The 19,740-nt window shown below is 36.6% G+C and overlaps 1 protein-coding gene across 4 annotated transcripts; it reads left to right on the top strand.

The window, feature by feature from the left end:
- The first annotated feature begins 277 nt into the window (after positions 1-277).
- On the top strand, positions 278-18,321 carry NDUFA5 (NADH:ubiquinone oxidoreductase subunit A5). Of its 4 annotated transcripts, none has more exons than XM_036081886.2 (6): positions 278-434; positions 754-798; positions 6,219-6,335; positions 11,503-11,568; positions 14,510-14,649; positions 18,024-18,321. In XM_036081886.2, exons 1-5 carry the CDS (start codon positions 414-416, stop codon positions 14,609-14,611), a joined length of 351 nt encoding a protein of 116 aa, XP_035937779.1. In that variant the 5' UTR covers positions 278-413; the 3' UTR covers positions 14,612-14,649; positions 18,024-18,321. The 4 variants fall into 4 exon arrangements, with proteins under 4 accessions (XP_035937779.1, XP_035937778.1, XP_035937777.1 ...); XM_036081885.2 differs by lacking the exon at positions 18,024-18,321 and adding an exon at positions 16,034-16,663; XM_036081884.2 differs by lacking the exon at positions 18,024-18,321 and having other exon boundaries at positions 14,510-16,663.
- The last annotated feature ends 1,419 nt before the right edge of the window (positions 18,322-19,740 follow it).

Below are 19,740 nucleotides of genomic sequence, written 5' to 3'. Positions count from 1 at the left end.
CCACTTAGATGATAGCGCCAGAGAACTACTCTCATTTTACTACACACTACACTATGGAAGGGAGATTGAGGAATTCGCCAAAGGTTAAGCCGAGCGCAGGTTCTGTCGGAGCTTTTTGGAAATTTGGAGTGTTTCCCTCAACCTTTGGGAAAGCCGTCAACGGTAGTAAGAGCAAGAACCGAGACGTAAAACAGCTTCCTCCACCGTCTGCTTTAGACTCTTGCGTACTCGTTGCGCATGCGTCAATTTTCCCCTTAGAAATGGGCGGGGCGCAGCCTTTGCCTGGGTGGAAATCCTGAGCCCGGCGGAACGAAGCTGTTTCCAAGGTGACGGTGTGGCGGCCTCGGTGGTGGATTGAGCGGGTCTGAGCGAGGTTCCCAGAGGGCTGCGCGTCCCCGTCCTCTCGCGCCGTCATGGCGGGTTTGCTGAAGAAGGTAAGGTGAATGGAGGTCACTGTTGGTATTTAGACCGTGGGGGTAGAGTCAGCCCGAAAGCCCCTCATCCCGCGGGTGGTGGCCGCAACTGGCGCGGGCTTGCCGGTGTTTTGGGGGGACCCATTCTGCTGTGCCCTCAGGGATGACAGATTTGGTAGCTCCGCTCGGAGAGGCAGAAAAAACGCTCCAGACTGGTGGCTCTGAGAGACCGATAGCTGCTTTTAGGCCAGTTTTAGCCAGGGGACTGGTGGTTTTGCCTTTCTTTAGTGTGGTGGGCGCGCGGAATACACAGCGTGAATCGTGTCTTGTTTTTGAACAGACCACCGGCCTTGTGGGACTGGCTGTATGTGAGAGTCCACACGAGGTACGTGCTGCTTCATTCCTGACTTCCCAAGGACGGCTAGAACCCTGTGACCTTGTTGGAAAGGCTAAGGGGATGCGGGGATTTCAAGCGTGAAATTACAGCTCAGCCTGAGAGCTGTCTTGAGACAAGAACAGTATCTGCTTTGATCGGTGCCGTGTGTTTGTATGCGTGCGTGCGTGTGCCATGACCGCGTTCTTAAGCCACTTTTCTTGTTCAGTTTTTCCGTAGCCTTCTCGTGGCTTCACTTGTCCTTTAATGAATGCCCTCCCATACCTATATCTCCGTTTTCCACCTTTAACCCCGCCTCACATTTTCTGCCTAGCTGCCTTGGATTCCAATACACTTTGGCTTACCGAATATATCGCTCTAGCAATTAACCCCCTATGTCATCAGTTTTCCCTTCTAGTGGGAATGCTTCCATCTAAAAAAAACTTCAAAAACCTCCTCCTCCCTCGATCCCTTTCTTCCCTTCAATAATCACACCATTTCTCTCCTACCCTTTATAGATAACTCGGAAGAGTTATCTGTACTTAACTGTCTCCAATTTCTCTTACTCCCCTTTGAACTCACTCCACTCAGACTTGGCTAGAAATGCTCTTTTTTTTTTTTAAGATTTTATTTATTTATTTGACAGAGAGAGACACAGCGAGAGAGGGAACACAAGCAGGGGGAGTGGGAGAGGGAGAAGCAGGCTTCCCGCCAAGCAGGGAGCCCGATGCGGGACTCGATCCCAGGACCCTGGGATCATGACCTGAGACGAAGGCAGACGCCCAACCGACGGAGCCACCAGGAGCCCAGAACTGCTCTTTTCAAGGTCACCATGATCTCCGTCCTGTAAATCCATTGGTCATCTCATGTTTCTCATCTTAATTGACCCAGTAACAGCACTGGCCACATTTGGCACTGTCTCCATCAAGCACTTTGTGCTTGGGAACATCTCAGTCTCCTGGGTTTTTTTGTTGTTGTTTGTTTGTCTTTTATCCCCCTTATACTTTTTGCCTTCTCCTTTTTTGGTTATTTCTCATATCCCAATTTACAAATTTTGGAGTGCTAAGACTTAGTTCTTGGAACTTTTCTCTATATTTGTCTCCTTGTCTGGACCCAATCTAGTGGTTTTATTATTGTTAATATTTTTTTGTTAAAGATTTTATTTATTTGACAAAGAGAGACACAGTGAGAGAGGTAACACAAGCAGGGGGAGTGGGAGAGGGAGAAGCAGGCTTCCCGCTGAGCAGGGAGCCCGATGTGGGGCTCGATCCCAAGACCCTGGGATCATGACCTGAGCCGAAGGCAGACGCTTAATGACTGAGCCACCCAGGTGCCCCAATCTAATGGTTTTAAATATCATCTATACATTGATAACTGTTAGATTTCTGTGCCAAGCCCTGACGTCTCTTTATGAGAGTCTTCTGTATTTAATTGCTTAGTGATATCTCCACTTGAATGTCAGACAGGCAACCCAGACTTAATGTCCAAAATTGGGTTCCTATTCTTCTGCCTAAAACCTGCTCTTTTTTTGGGCTTGCTCACCTCAATGAATGGCAGTTCCATTCTTGTGTTCACTCAGGTCAAAAACTTTGAGTTCATGTTTAATTTCTCTCTTTTGCTCACACCCCACATTTAGTACTTCATTAAATCCTCTAGGTTTCTACTTTTAACATATATCCAGATTTTGAGTACTTCTCACCATCTCCTCTGCTACTACCATGTTCTCAGCAACCATCATTAAGCTGTAGATAATTGCATTTGCTTCCTAACTGCCTCTCCTTCCTTGTCACTTCTTCAGTTTGGTCTTTCTTCAACCAAGCTAGAGTCAGCCTGACAAATGTGAGTCTGGTCATGTCACTCTGCAAAACCCTCCACTGGCTTTTGATTTCACTTTCAATAGAAGAGTCCTAACAAAGGCCCTCCAGATGACTATTCAGCACACTGTATACTACTAATTTATTTTAATCATTTACTCTCTCTATTAGAAGATAAGTTTTCATGAAGGCAGGGATTTTTTATTATTTTGTTCACTGCTAGAACAATAACCAGCACATGGTATGTGCTCAGCAAATATAAGGTTTGTTGAATGAATGTTGTGTACTTCTTATGAGTTCATAATGACTCATTATTGTCTAAAACGGAACTCACGGTTTTCCCTTTCTAAATCTATTTCTTTTACTGTGGACTCTATTTTTCCTGATGGTATCAGAGTCTTTCTACTCCCTAGGCTGGCAACTGAACATCGCAGTTGATATTTTTCTTTCCACTGTATCTTCATGTTAATTCCAGTGACAAGTTCTGTTGATCCTTTTCTGTAACAGCTCTCCAGTCTGACGTCTTTCCTTTTCTGCCTGTTACCCCATTTTCGTCCTCTGCTATTGTTTAGAGAATTGCAGCAACTTTGTTACGGTCCTTTCTGCCTTTTTCACTTCCATCCAGTCTTTTAAGTCACTACTACCTGGTTAATTTTCCTGAAACACAAATCTAATCATGCAATTTCCCTAAATCTTTTAATTGCCCACAGAATAATCTCAAATGCTCTAACTTGGCACACAAAACCACTTACAGTCTGACTCTTTCTCTAAGCTTATCTCCTAAACATTTCCTGTGTATTCTATATTCTAGCCACATGCTGTCCAATAAAAGTATAATGTGGGTTATAAATGTAAACCATGTTTGTAATTTTAAATTTTCTAGGACTCACTTTTTTTAATACAGAAAAGGTAAAAACTAATAATATATTTTATTTAATATATTTAAAGCATATTAATATGTTTTATTTATTTTAATAAAATATTACCATTTCACAATATAATCAATATAAAAATTCGTATATTATACTCTTTTTTATACTAGGTTTTCAAAATCCACTGTATATTTACATTTATAGCACTCTTAGTTCAGACTAGCCACGTTTCAAGTGCTCAATAGCCATATTTGGTCAGTGGCTATTGAACAGCACAGTTTAAGGAAAGTAGAACTATATACTGATGGCTTTATGTTCCTTTTATTTTTGCCATTCAATCCTATGTGTGTATTCTATGTATAAAATTGTCTTTTCCTACGTCTTTAAAAGAGCATCCAAGTCCTACCATTCCTCCAGGTCTATCTCAGATAGTTCTTTTTCTTGAAACTTTCTCTGATACCTGCTGAAGTGACTCCCTCCAATAGAATAATCCTAACATTTATTGAAAGTTAATGTGTGCCAGATACTGTTCTAAGTTCTACAACAACCTGTGAAGCAAATATTATTAACATCTCCATTTTAGAACCCAAGTCTCTTAACCTGACCTTTCTATTGCCATATCCTTTGCTGTAATTAAGAAGTGAGGCTAGGGGCGCCTGGGTGGCTCAGTCATTAAGTGTCTGCCTTCGGCTCAGGTCATGATCCCAGGGTCCTGGGATCGAGTCCCGCATTGGGCTCCCTGCTCAGCAGGAAGCCTACTTCTCCTTCTCCCACTCCCCCTGCTTGTGTTCCTGCTCTCGCTCTCTCTGTCAAATAAATAAAATCTTTAAAAAAAAAAAAAGAAATGAGGCTAAAAACCCACATATAATTCAGATTATATGTTATCCAATAATTTCTACATTAGTATAGTTACAGTACGCTCTTATGGAACATCATATTCAAATATATAAATAATGTCTAAATATGCAGATTACTTTTTAGGAAAAGCAATTCTTAGAGGCCCTGAAGATTTATTTGCTTATTCGTATGTATATTGTGAATATATATGAATGAAACTAGGTATTAACACCTATGGATTTTGTACAATTAAACTAAAACAAATTTCGAATTAAATACAAATAAATAATAAAAAATTCTTCATCATGTATGTATATTTATGAGTATACTTACTACTTACGAACACTTGTGAGTTAGGATCTGCTATAACAGCTTCTTACCATGTGACTTTACTACTGACTGCTGTATGTGAACTTGAAGTTCAGTGTGCTTTAATACAGGCTATACGGTGACTCAGTTCTCGTGTTCCTTTTCTCTTAAGCCTGTGGTGAAACCTTCATTACATGATACCAACTCAGTCATCATAAGCTGAAGTATTATGACTATATTTAGTTAAGTTTGATCATCCTTTATAATCATTGTTTGTATGTTTTACTTCTACAGAAATTCAAATAAGAAAAATTGAAAAAAAAAATCCGAATTTGTAGTGCTTAGGATATCAGTTTGAGAAATAATGATTTAATAAATGATTTGATTTTTATTTTTTATTTATTTTATTTTTTTAAGATTTTATTTGACATAGAGAGACACAGCAAGAGAGAGAACACAAGCACGGGGAGTGGGAGAGGGAGAAGCAGGCTTCCCGCCGAGCAGGGAGCCCAATGCGGGGCTCGATCCCAGGACCCTGGGATCATGACCTGAGCCGAAGGCAGACGCTTAACAACTGAGCCACCCAGGCGCCCCAAAATGAGTTGATTTTTATTTTATTTATTTATTTTTATTATTATGTTAATCACCATACATTACATCTTAGTTTTTGATGTAGTGTTCCGGGATTTGTTGTTTGCGTATAACACCCAGTGCTCCATGCAGTATGTGCCCTCTTTAATACCCATCACCAGGCTATCCCATCCCCCCACCCCCCTCCCCTCTAGAACCCTCAGTTTGTTTTTCAGAGTCCATTGTCTCTCATGGTTCATCTCCCCCTCCGATTCCCCCCCCCCTTCATTCTTCCCCTCTTGCTATCTTCTTCTTTTTTTTTTTTTTTTAACATATAATGTATTTGTTTCAGAGGTACAGATCTGTGATTCAACAGTCTTGCACAATTCACAGCATTCACCATTAGAATGCAGTTTTATTTTTACTTCTTATCATACCTTTGGCTTATACACAACTTTTGTTCATGCAACATAAAAAGTATCCATATTTATTATACACTTGACCCTTGAATAGCATGGGTTTGAACTGCATGGGTCCACTTATATGCTGATTTTTTTCAGTGAATACAGTACAGTGCTGTAAGTATATTTTTTCTTTATGATTTTCTTAATAACATTTTCTTTTCCCTAGCTTACTTTATTGTAAGAATATATGTGATACATACAACATATAAAATATGTGTTAACCAACTGTTTATGTTATTGGTCAGGCTTCCAGTCAACAGTAGGCTATTAGTAGTTAAGTTTTGGGGGAGTCATAAGTTATATGTGGATTTTCAACCATGCCAGGGATCGGCCCCCTAACCCCAGCGTTGTCCAAGGGTCAACTGTACTCACATTTTTCCTCAGTTATAAAGGTGATGGATAGGGCATAGACATGAAGAAATTGCAACAAGAAAGAGTTAAATGCATTTTAAAAAACAGATGTGAGTCTTTTTTTTTTTTTTGGTAATTTGTGAGACTTTTTAAAGTGTTCTATTGAATCTTTGATGATATTTTGAATTGGAAATGTATATGATTTGTCTTTTCAGAGGCTAAGAATATTGTATACAAAGATTCTTGATGTTCTTGAGCAAATTCCTAAAAACGCAGCATACAGAAAGTATACAGAACAGATTACAAACGAGAAGCTGAGTATGGTTAAAGCGGTAAGTAGCTGTCTTGATTTGGATTTATGGTTTCAATGCAATATTAACAAAAAAGTTCAGTTGCTTATTTTTTGCATATTCTACATGCTTTCCTCTCTTCTATTCTTTCTTCTGTGCTTTCCTTCCGTCCTTTTTCCCTTTATTCAGCAAACTCCTGTTTACTAAGTGCTTTCCATGTGCAAGCCACTGTTAAATACCAGAGTGAAAGAATAACATCAAGTCTCTAAGTTCACATTGTTCTTTTACCTCTCTTCCCTATCAGGTCCTTTGTTGATTGTTGACTTTCTATAGATACATCAACCCTTACCTCTTTTCTTTAGTTTCAGAGTAGAGAAGAATGAACGCAAAACAAAAAATGTCTGTTGTGTTTAAAAAAAAATTCCCAGAAATTATTATTTTAGAAAGTGCTTTGTTGCAAAGAAAACCAAGTCAGTCTCTTAATTACCAAAAATTGTATCAAACATTGTTATGGACTGACTGTATTTCCCCCCTCCCTCCCCAGATTCATATGTTGAAGCTCTAACCCCCCCCCGCCCCAGTATGGGTGGAACATCTATAGAAGTAATTAAGGTTAATGAGGTCATAAGATTGGCCCCTGATTCAGTAGGATTAGTGTTCTTATGAGAAGAGACAGTCATATGAGGAGGACACAATGAGAAGGTAACTATATGCAAGCCAGAAAGAAAACTCTCATCAGAAACTGACCCTATTGGATCTTGATCTTGGACTAACAGTCTCCAGAGCTGTGAGAAAATAAATTTCTGTTGTTGAAGCCACACAATCTATGGTATTTTGTTGGCAACCTTAGCAGACTAATACAAGCATTTTACAGGTTTTAAATCAAAGGCCCTAGCCAGACACACCATGGACTGCTGCTAGTTTTTTTATACCAAACTATATTGCACTCTTGTGCAATTAAATTTTTAAATTATTAAATTTTCACACCAGCAATTATTTCACAGACTTTTGTGATTATCCAAAAATGTTCATAAACTCTAAAAGTAACTTACATGTATGTAATAAGTGGCTCTAATATGTTTTTCTTATTATTATGTTACCAAACCCTAGCCCAAAGAGAATAATTATTTTTCCCTAGGTATGCAGCAAAACAATGCAATTTGATTTAGAACTTTTATTCTTAGTTTGGCAATTCTGAAAGTGACTTACAATTAAAGTCTCTAAGGGGAAGTTCAACATTTCTTTTGATTTCATGTTTTCCTTAAGGTAAGTGGGCTTATGAATTTTTTCCCATCACAGAGTAAGAAATTTCCCTTTCTCTTTCATGAGGTGAAGCTCTTCAACTCTGAGTCTCTGCTTTCCTTCTCCATAACCTTATTCCACTTTAATCGTTTTTCTCTATTTCTCTTTTTAGCCTCTGATCTTCTTATCTTTCAGATAGCCTCAAAATGTATTTAACTTATTCCTATCTTAAAAAGAAAACTGTTATCTTTATATCTTCCTTTACTTTTGCCCTCTTTTTCTTTTCTGTCTTAGCCAGTGTCAACCAAAGAATAGTTTACTGTCATTACTTTCACTTATTAGTTCTAAAATAGTTTTCTCTGACTTGGGCCCTTTTAATTGCCTTGTAACTTACTGGTCTGTGTGTAGTTCCATCATACTTCATTATATGCCCCACACTGCCAATAGAGTGATTTTTTTTTTTTCAATATATAAATCTGATCCAGGTTCTTCCTGCTTAAAAACCTTCCTGTGGTTTATTGGTTAGTGTTTCTCAGAGGCTGAGTTTAAGAATGTTTGCTGCGTTAATTGTATGAAACTCACCTAACTACTTTTATCTGCAAGTCTTTGATGTACAGCCCAGTTTGGGAACCACTGGCTTACAGGATAAAGTCCTTAGCATGGTATGGAAGGTGCCCCAAGATCTGACTCTGGGTTATCTTCTCAGTCTTGCCTTGTCATTTCCATTTCGTACCCTATACTTCAGAATACCAAACAGCTGATAGTTATGTGAATTACATGCAATTTTATTTTTGTGTTTCTTGTATTTTCTCTTCCCTCTTCCTGGAATGCCCTTACCTTGTCTTCCTGGCAGTTCTTACTTGGGCCTCAAGATCCATTACTTCTTCCTCCGTGACACCTTTTCTTATCTCCCCAAGTAGAGATTAACAACTTCCTTGCTTTTCTTCCATTGTACCTGTCACACTGTATTTTATTTATGTCCTCTTTCCTAGTCCATAAGCTACTTATGATTGATGTTTGCATTTATCTTTGTATCCCAAGAACCTAGCATGGTACCTGGTGCTTATATAAGGTCCCGTAGAAATTTTTGTTTATCCAGAAGGCTACATACAAGTAGTTTTTAACAATCCCAAGCACTGCATAATAGTTGTATCACTGATTCCTATTTTTGGTAAAATTATTACAGATTTTTAACCCTCAATAGAGTCTTACACAAAGTCTTCAGTAAATATTGTTATTATTTTAAAGTAACTACTTACTAAGCCAAAAATGGAAATAAAAGTAAATATTTTTTCAGATTATACTAGGGAGATAGAATATTGGTGAAAAGTATTGGTTTGTGGCCTGTCCAAAATTTCATCTCAGCTCTAATCCTTATTTGCTGAGTGACTATTGGCATATTAACCCATTTCTCTGTCTCAGTTTCCTCATCTAAAAGTTGGGTATAATAATACCTACCTGAATACTTACTGTTAGGACTGAATGAGGTAATATATGTACAGTGCTTAACATAATTGCAAGCACATATGATCAGAACATGGTAGCTTATTAAGCTTAATTACATTCTGCCACTGATAAACAGAGGTCATATTATTAACTTACCTTCAATAAGACAAATTTTGAGTTGTTTTCCTAGCACAAGATTCTCTTGAGTTGAAAATAATGAACCTTCCTTGCCTTCTTTTCTTCACTCTCCTGGGTCTCTTAACAGTGACCACCTTCCCTGTTTTGCTTTTGCAGTTTGGCTTTAAAGCTCAGTTAATTCTGAGTTAAACAATCTTTCTCAAACATGTTCCTCTGCTTTCCTCCCCCTTCTTTTCCAACTATTTTCATTTATTCAAGAAACAACTGAATGCCTGTTATATGCCATGTATGGTTGTAGGCATGGAAGCCAGTGCTTATATGACAATGAACAAAATGGATAAAAATCCCTGCCTTCTTAGAGATTATACATTAATGGTGGGAGGCAAAGAAGTAAGTAAGTAAATAAAGAAGTACATTACATAGCATGTTAGAAAGTAGTTAAATGCAGTGAAGGAAAATGAAAAGAGAATGATGTGTATCCGGGTGATGAGGGATGTTATAATATGTATTTGCTTCCTCTGCCTGTTCTAAATAACTTGGTGGCTGAAAACAATAGAAATTTATTCTTTTACATTTCTGGAAGCCAAAATTCTAAAATTAGTACCAAGAGCCCAAATCAAGGTGTTGACAAGACTGCATTCCTTTTAGAGGTTCTAGGGTAGACCCTGTTCCTTGACTCTTCCAGCTCTGGTGGCTTTCAGCATTTTTTTGGCTTATGGCCACATCATTCTTATCTCTGCCTCTGTGGTCACATTACTTTCTCTTCTATGCATAATTTCCCTCTGCCTCTGTCTTATAAGAACACCTGTAATTGCTAGGGCCCACTTGGAGAATTTAGGATAATCTCTCTGTCTCAAAATTCTTAATTACATCTGCAAAGTATTTGCCACACAAGGTAACATTCATGGGTTTTATGGATTAGGTCATGTACATTTTGTGGGGCATTATTTAGCCTACCACAATATAAATTATTATCAGACTGGGCCTCACTGAGAAGGTGATATATGAGCAAAAACTTGGATGGAAGTGAAGGAACAAGCCATGCAGATATCCGTGGTCAGCCAGCAGATGCCCAGAAGCAGAAACATGCAATTCCTGTAGAAAATAGCTTTGTTTTTTTCTCCCTCTTTTCATTTCATTTGTGGGCCAAAAAACCATCCTATTTACACCTTACTTACATAAGTGTAAGTATGTATAGAACATGGTTTCTGGATCTCACAAAGCTCAGTTTACTAGCAATAAATACATGTCATTGTATTTTCTAGGTACCACATTAGCATTTCTTTTTTTTTATTAAAGATTTTTATTTATTAATTTGACAGAGAGAGACACAGCAAGAGAGGGAACACAAGCAGGGGGAGTGGGAGAGGGTGAAGCAGGCTTCCCGCGGAGCAGGGAGCCTGATGCGGGGCTCGATCCCAGGACCCTGAGAGCATGACATGAGCCGAAGGCAGATGCTTAACGACTGAGCCACCCAGGCACCCTAGCATTTCTTCTTTAAAAAACCTTTTATTGAAGAAGAATGTACTAAAATGTGCAAAAATCATAAGTGTAGAGCTTGATGAATTTTCACAAAGTAATCACACCCATGTTAACACCAAATCAAAAAGAGGACATTTCCAGAATGTCCAAACCCTCTCTTTCTCCCCTCCAAGTTACTACCCTCCTAAAGATAACTACTCTTCTGACCTCTGTCACCACAGATACATTTCACCTGGTTTTTAACTTTTTATAAATGGAATCCTCAGTCTGTGCTCTTGTGTGTGGTTTCTTTCATTTAATATTATGTTTGAGAGAATCATCTATGTTTTTATGTATAGTTTAATTCGTATATTCTCATTGCTGTGTAGTATTCTGTTATATCCAAATACTATAATTTATTCATTAATTCTATATATGATTATTTGAATTATTTCTAGTTTGGGGTTATAATTTGTGCTGCTGTGAACATTCTTGGACATGCCATTTGGTTAATGTATTATACATTTCTGTTTGGTATATACCTAGGAGTGGAATTCTGGGTCATAGGATAGCATTTATTTCGAATACTAATGCTCTCAGACGAAATATAGGAAATACTAAGAAAATAAAGTGGTATTTTAAAATCTGTATTTTAGAAAGACCGAGTTGGACATCATATTTCTTACTCTTGATAAGCAAGTTAATATTAAGGCAGAAAAGCAATAAAATAGTAGAGAGATAAAATGGGTTTCCACCAGATATTTGACAAACATTAGTAAGGGTTTAATGAAAGAAAAATTAATTATGTTTGCTATAGTAAACGCTATTTTATATTTGGGTCTTTTTAATTAGGATATTAAAACATTCAGATACTGTGCTCCTTTCTTTAAATCTTTTTTTCTTTTTTTCCCTTAAATTACAGGAACCAGATGTTAAGAAATTAGAAGACCAACTTCAGGGTGGCCAGCTAGAAGAGGTGATTCTTCAGGTAAAGAAAAAGTTGAATATTTAGATGTTTGGCTTTTTAAATGGTCAGAGGCACAATACTTAAGAGACACAAAACTGACATTCCAGAAAAAAGGGAAAACTAAATTTCTTTATATCAACTCTCAAATATAAGAATAATCACATATAGGAAATATTTCTATCATGTATATGTCAATTAAATATTTATCAATAATTATAACTTGAATTTATGAGGCTTCTTTTGGAAATTTGGAGTTGGATACACCTTGAATTTAATCAGCATGTTCTTGTTAGCCTTTAACTCAAACTAGTAACACAATATTACTGTTGCTTGAATAATTTTATCTTTTTAGATACATACTTTTATGTTTTAAAGGCTTAGTATATTTTGAATATGGAGAAATACAGATTTTTTGAATCATAAAATCATAAAGTTAGAATGTATTTTTATTTTTGACTTTAACACGTCTATGCCTTTTTCTTTTTAAGTTGTGCATTTTTTCCCCAGTTACTAGTAAGGTTAAACTTAAAATACGTTCTTGTATTTTATGTTTTATAAATTATATCATTAGTGGTTTTACTCTATCATTTGTTTTTAGTGTTTTTCTTCTATATTTCTTTGAGTGTTTTTTAAAATAAAAGAGATACTAACCTTAAATTTTGCTATATTATCTGCACATTTTTTCTGTCTCTTCTTTGCCTTTTGACTTCAACTCAATATTTTCTCTCATGTAGAGATTTTTAAAATTTTTATTTGGTCAAATCACCCCCCCCTTTGCCCCACCACTTCAGACCCCCCCTCCCTGCCCCAATATTATAGGTTTAGATGTCTACCCTTAGAAGCCATCTGATACTCAGTTCTGTTTCATTTAATTTGTACATTTTTTGTATTTTAAAAAAATACAACCATTTCTTCTTGAGTTTTATTAAAGGACAAATAAAAGGAAATATTGGGTAGTATTGGTGATTAGGGAGGTATATCACCAATAGACATGATATACAAATTCAAAAGAATAGTTAGATGGCACTGTTAAAAGAGGAATAGGGCATTCAGACAGCTTCTTATGAATGTAGACTGTTTCAATCATTCAAAGGCCTATTTTCCTGGCCTTCTATTCATTTGCCAGCTGTTTGTTGTACCATATGGGAACTTGCTACTAACTTATTATTGTCCTTTTTCTGTTCTTTCTTTTCTGTCAGATCTCACTTTGATCATGACTTTAGTTTAACTTATACATTAATTTATCATGCAGTTACAGTCTCAGGGTACAATAGGTATTTTTATGTCAGCTGTGCCATTCTCCACATTTTCATGGGCAGTATTAAAGTTAAATTTTAATAATGTTTTACTTTACCTAATATATTTAAAATATTAAAACATATAATCAGTATAAAAATATTGACATATTTTATATTTTTTTATACTAGGTCTTTAAAATCTTTTGTGTATTTTATACTTGCAGCACATCTGAATTTGAACCAGCTGCATTTCAAATGCCTACTCAGTCACATGTAGGTAGTAGCTACCATTTTGGATAGCCCATTTCTAGAGGGATAGTATGAGAGGAATAAGGAAAAGGTGGTGTTTAGAAGCCAAGGAAGAGGGGGCACCTGGGTGGCTCAGTCAGTTGAGCATCTGCCTTTGGCTCAGGTCATGATCCCAGGGTTCTGGGATCGAGCCCCGTGTCGGGCTTCCTGCTCAGCGGGAGGCCTGCTTCTCCCTCGCCCACTCCCCCTGCTTGTGATCCCTCTCTCGCTGTGTCTCTCTCTGTCAAAAATAAATAAATAAAACCTTAAAAAAAAAAAAAAAAAAGAAGCCAAGGAAGAGGGTAGGAGTAGGCAACAGGGGTCTCATGCAGCTGGGTCAGCTACCTGAATTGGGGTGACCTCAGTGATGTTCAGGCCCTCACACTACACAATGCCTTGGGGGCTTAAAGAAAGCATGAATGGTCAAGAGACCCAGGCCAAAGGGCCATCAGGGAAACAGCCATCCTTAGGGATATTTTTAGTTAGTATTTATCTATTTTCTCATTTCAGCATTAGTAAATCCCTCTACCCTCAGATTTCTATTAATCTACTTTTTAACTCATTGTTTGTATACATTTTAGACTTGCTGCTAAATGTAGATTGGCTCTTTTGCCCCACTGGCATAATGAGGCATTGCACTTACCTGGCACTTACTCTGTATTTGAATTCCTTCTCTGACATCCTGACAAGTGTTTAACAGTGTTCTTCTAAGTTGGCTAGAGTTGTCATAGGTCTTTTTGTTATATAAAAATGTGAAATAAAAAGATACCTAAAATATTTGTTAAATATGTTATAAATTTGAAGGGAAACAAGTAAATGTAAAATAATCTAAGGAAATTAATTCAATCAATAAATAATTTTTGTGCACCTATGATACTCTACACTCCATAGATCACTGTTTTACAAACTGTGGGTCTTAAGTGATTATGGGTCAAGAAATCAGATGGGTTGTGACTAGCAAGTAAAAAAATAATAGAAAATAACGTATCATAGCTAGTAAAGGTAATGATATTTTTAGTTTTTTTTTTACTTTTATATATGTATTATGGATCCTTTAGTAGAATTTGTTGTGTTTTACTGTGGCCCATGATAAAACATAGATGAAGAGACATACTTCTCATTCTCAAAGAATTTGTAGTCTAATGGTGAAACAGACAATTAAGATTGAAAATTCACCAAGTAAACTTTTGAACACTCTAATAGCAAATTTTAATCAAATAGAAAAAATCCAAAGCCATCCTTTCTTACTCATGATTATGTATAGCTATGAGAATTAAGATAATTTTATTAATAATGTTCAACATTTGATGGTAGAACGGTTTATTAGGTATTAATATGTTGATAATAGTTCTAATAATTATATTTCAATCATTAGCTATGATAAATACCTGTTGAACAGTGTAATCAAATGATCTTTTAAATATTTTTATTAACAGGCTGAAAATGAACTAAGTCTGGCCAGAAAAATGTTACAGTGGAAACCATGGGAGCCTTTAGTGGAAGAGCCTCCTGCCAACCAGTGGAAGTGGCCGATATAATCATCATTGAATGACTAGTGTGTTCATGGGAAACGGATGTAATTAAATGTTCTATTAAAAATGTTTCTATATTATTGACATAATCAAGAAAACTAATACAGAGCATATTTAGGACACTTCTTAAAATTGATGACTATGGGAATAGGGACTTGTGAATCCATTTTTGATATGTAAAGCATTCATTTAAGCTATCTTAAAGATTTTTTTGTTGTTGGGTTTTTTTGTTGTTTGTTTTTTGTTTTTTTTTTTACAGGGAGATTGTGGAAAGATTTGAAAGTTAATTGGAAAAATTCCATAGATTTTCAATGCAGAAGCCATAACCAGAATGTGAAGTATTTATAGTGGTATCTTCAACACATCATTTAATGATTTTTATCCTGAAAAAACCCAGGAAAGATACTTAATTATTATTATTGTTTAGACAAATTTAAAAGGGAAGTAGTAAGAGTAAAAACCATCGAGTTATAGTTGTACAGTTGAGGAAATTGATTTGGTATTTGAAAGAAAAATTTCTTTCTTGAAAGAAAAAATTTCTTATAGTGGTAGTTGGAAAAACTTTTCCATTTGTCTCATTTAAAGAAGTTAGCTTTCTGTTCTTAGCCTTTAGTTTTCCTAATAACCCAGAGTACATCAGGATAGAGATAGAATTTATGTAAAAGCAAAGACATCAAGAGTTCCTAAAGTTTTTCATAGGCTTATATTCAGAACATCGTACTCATACATGGGTTGTAACTTCAAAGTGGAATCACTAGGTAGTTTTCACTAAGTTTCCAATATGAGTGCAGTTGGGTATCAAACCCAAGGTAAGTGCTAATTCAAGGAAAGAAACAATTGGCATAAATTACTTTTCACGTGTGCTCACCCTTTCACCCTAGACCCTATCATTTCTAAATACTTATATTTGGTATTTTTTAACTTCAAAGATAGTACTTTTGTGTGTGTTTGTACACATATGTTTTTGTGTCTTTTGCTATCCCTTGGGGCAAAGTAGAATCATTCAGAATTTTCAGAAAGAGAAAATTGTATTTTTTTTTCCTGATATATTTCTCCCCTTACAGAGCTGTAAATTGAATGGTAAATAAATACTAAATGAAGTGGATTGAGTTACTTTTCAGCAGTCAGAATGCAAGACAAAGCTTCTGTGGGGGAACTGGGAAAAGCTTTAGAGAGAGTCAGAAGTCCAGGGGTTCTCATCCCAGGGGTCTAGTGCTATCAACTCAAGTGGAGGCAAGTTGTCAACCTCTCAGATTGACCTATTTCCTTTATAAAAAAAAGTAGAACTTATGATTTATAACTTCCTTTTCAGTTCTAAATATTTGCTTTAAATATAATACATTATAGATGTAAAAAAATACATGATCCTAAAGCATATCTGTATAGATACTTTCAAGCAAATTTCCTAACCAACCATTTTTTTTTCAGGTCCTTTGAGCACATGAAAACAGAAAGATGGCTTGATGTGTCTATCAGACTTTTTAGCTTCACCTTCCACGATTCTTGGGTGTCATATATTTCACCTACAGGGCTCCTGTAGCTGTTAATAAAAAGGGGACAGTATTAATGTTTGCTCTAGAAATGCTAGTGGTAGGATAGTAGTAGTATAGTAATAATATAATAATAGCTAATACTTGTTAATGTTTGCCAGGTACTATTCTAAGTACTTGACTAATTTCACTCTTATATCTGCACTACAACTCTTAAAAGTGTGATCCTGCAAATATCTCCGTTTCTCCAGGTAAGGAAACCAGGATTCAGTGTGAGTAGTGCTCTTCTGCAATTGTAGGCCATTGTAGGCAACACGGGCACCTTGGAAAAACAGGTGAAGAGGTGGTGTAATAATAACCAAGGTCGCATACCTAGTAAGATGTGGAGCTAAATTTTGAACCTAGACAGTCTTGCTCCAGAACTCATGTTCCTAACCATTATATTATTTTTTATGAATATTCTTGGGTTGCTGTCACTCTTGCCTGTACCAAAAGAACTTATTTCCTGCTTTCTTGATTTGTTTTGTCAAAATGACTATAAAGAATAAATAGGAACAGGGGTAGTAAACTGGATTTCATTTTGTGTAAAAATCTTCATATGGATTTTAGGAAAATAATGTAAATGGGGTACATATTTAAAAGGCATTGCTGTGTGGTCCATGTTTTTACATTTATTAACTGCCATTCCAACTGCTCATATACCTTACAACTGATAGTTTTTACTCCTTCAAATATTTTCTGGTTGCTTCCTATAACTTCCAGATCAGGCTTTCCTTACCACTTTACAAATAGTTCTTCAGATCCTCAGTGTTGCTGAGTGGCTTCTAGACTAATTTGAGTAATTTTCAGAATGGCTCATTTCAACTCCTCCTAGGCTCTCATGTTTCATTCAGATTAATCATACACCAGACACTTCAAAAGAAAAAGAAGCTAATCAGTTTGAGCTTTGCAAACAAGAAAATGGCAGCAAAGTCGATGCTCCCTTTCTTCTATCTGTGAACTGAGTGCAGAATATTCAAATTTATCCCATTCCTTCCTTTGGAATGGAAATGATTTGTATCTAGGATGATCATACAATTTTTCATTCAACCTGTAATTTTGAGAGGAAAAGGAAGTATTAATAATTTCATAAGGGTAACAGGTATAAACTGACTATCATGGGCAAACAGGGTATGTGGCACCCACTGGAGTAACACTCAGTGTTGAGGGCTGCTGTCGTTTCTGCACCAGAAGTTAGAGAAGTAGTCTTACCTGGGTAGAAGGGATATGTCGGCAGTGGCAGCCATTGTGAACCACCAGGCCTCAGGTTTTATTGTGTCCCTTCATTCTCCATTATTCTACCGTCTGCCCCTCCTTCCTCCCTCCCCCCACAAGCTTCCCCTTAGAATGGAGGGATGGAAGAAAAGGAGCTTATCTTTGTCCTTTCCTTTTCTAATCTTCCAGTGCAATTAGAGAAGTGAAGCTAATTGACCTTTTTGCTGCTATTGTTATAATGCAAAGCAGATTTATTTTAAAAAAATTTTTTAAAGATTTTATTTGACAGATCACAATAGGCAGAGGGAGAGGCAGAGGGAGAAACGGGCTCCCCACTGAGCAGAGAGCTCTATGCAGGGCTCAATCCCAGGCCTCAGGGATCATGATCTGAGCCAAAGGCAGACAACCGACTGAGCCACCCAGGCGCCCCTGCAAAGCGGATTTATTTTTAAGCACAACAATGAGGATTAGGATACTAGATAAAAGTGATAGCAGTCTTTCATAGCTGACTGGAACCTACTACAATGGGGAGGCTTGCTGTGTTGCCTTCAGACGTTAAGTCTTCACCTGATACTTTAGCAGGCTTTTCAAACAGATTCCCTTTGGGCCAGCTTTTATAATTCCTTCTGACTGCCAAGATGGTATTCCAGAGAGTCAATGTTCTGTTTATTCAGGAACTCTCCCATGAAGTCTAAGAGATCAGTTTCACTGTTCTCAGAAGACAAGATCTTCAGGTCTTGCAGGACCTTGCTTCACATGTGCTCCAACTGCAGAGCAGAGTTTGTATGCCACTTCCCTATTATCTACAGGCGTCAATCACTGGAAGGCGGATGCTATACCCTCATGTTTTCTGTCAAAGGGAGGAAATCAACAATGTTCTGTATAAGAAAATTTCCGTATCTTGGCTCATATCCGCTTTTTCTTTTTCCTCCCAGGCTCCATGGTTATATAAACAAAAGTTAAAGAAACCGAGGCAAGTGTGTTCTGGTGTCTAGGGTAAAGTAGCAAATCGAGGAACATACTATGAGTGTTTTCCATCTGGGGATAGCATTTCCTTTAAAACTCAGTACTTAATGAGATTGCAGCCTATGCTACAGTAATAGTAATACTAACGTTTTGAGAAAAAAGTAAATGAGAAGATAGAAGTTTGGCTTACAGGGGGATGAAGAGGTTTATTTTTAATAGAGTTCACAAGAAATCGAAGTGGAAATGTGATACATGATTTAAATTATTGATGGGGACTGGAGAAATTTAAAGTATTTAGAGGGAATAAGCCAAAACTCTAGTGTGAAGGAAAGTAGTGAGAAAAATAGTGAATTAGAATAGGCTACCCCCAAATCCTAATGTCTTAACAGAAGTTTGTTTCTTATTCATATTACATGCCTAATGAGGGTTGGCCGTTCTCAAAAGAGTCACATAAGGGATCTGGGCTGAGGATGATGCCATTTCAACACATGCTTCCATAACCATAGGGCAGGGGAAAGGGAACATACCAATCACACGCAGAAGCAAAAAAGGAAACAAATTTTTGAATGTGCTTTAAAACTCATACATTTAGCTTGCCATGCATTGCTAATAATGAGTTTTCAAAGTGATCTTTAAGTTTATATTAGTAGCTAATTTTTTGTAGTGTTCTTAAATGGAATTTATGATGGATTAGCTTCTTTCTGTATATGACTAAATGAGAAGCATTGCAGAGATTGTTTTTTGGGATTTCTCATGATCTTCAAATATGTGTTTTTTTTTCAGGTGAACATTTTAGGCATTTCTAAAGATAAACATTACCATTTTATGACAGAATATTTCATTTTACTCTTTTTTTCTATAACTGGGTAAAACCAAACTTTTTTGATAACTCATTTGGAAGCAAAATCTGACCTGACTTAACATGAAGCTATTTGTGGTCTTTATCTCACTTTAGTGTGAATATGAATATATTTTTGCCACAGAATTCTTAATGTATTTGATTCTGGACTACTTCCCCAGACCTACTGACAGTGTTACAGAATATACAGTATATGCCCATATTACCTTTCAGAAATCTGAATTAATTCACATCTGTCTGTTAAGGTTTCAGAAAAGGGACTATAGATCTGTATTTATACAGTCTCCTAACAAGGTCATAGAGGTATGATCCAAATTTAGTCCAAAAGCATTATTTTCAGGTTTTCTAAATTCTTCTAATATTTTCTCTGATTCATTCATTTATATCAAAATACATTTTAGCTTGGAGTAACAATGGGAAATACTTTGAGATGCTTGATTTCATAAAGCCACTAGGTGGCATCTTTATAGAAATAAAAGCACATTAAAAGAAATACTTATTGTATAAATAAATACTGAGATAAATAAAGGTAGATGTTTCATGAAAAATAAAGATAAGTCATTTTG

The sequence above is a fragment of the Halichoerus grypus genome, chromosome 12, assembly GCF_964656455.1.
Source record: "Halichoerus grypus chromosome 12, mHalGry1.hap1.1, whole genome shotgun sequence".
Lineage (NCBI taxonomy): Eukaryota > Metazoa > Chordata > Mammalia > Carnivora > Phocidae > Halichoerus > Halichoerus grypus.
Note: the sequence above shows the minus strand (reverse complement) of the source record. Positions and strands in the feature narration are given on the sequence as shown.

Bases quoted from the DNA above. Each gene is read 5' to 3' on its own strand.
- NDUFA5 (XM_036081886.2), top strand. From the start codon at position 414: ATGGCGGGTTTGCTGAAGAAG. The intron at 6,336-11,502 runs GTAAGTAGCTGT...CTTAAATTACAG, and splicing joins AGCTGAGTATGGTTAAAGCG to GAACCAGATGTTAAGAAATT. The intron at 11,569-14,509 runs GTAAAGAAAAAG...TTTTATTAACAG, and splicing joins TAGAAGAGGTGATTCTTCAG to GCTGAAAATGAACTAAGTCT.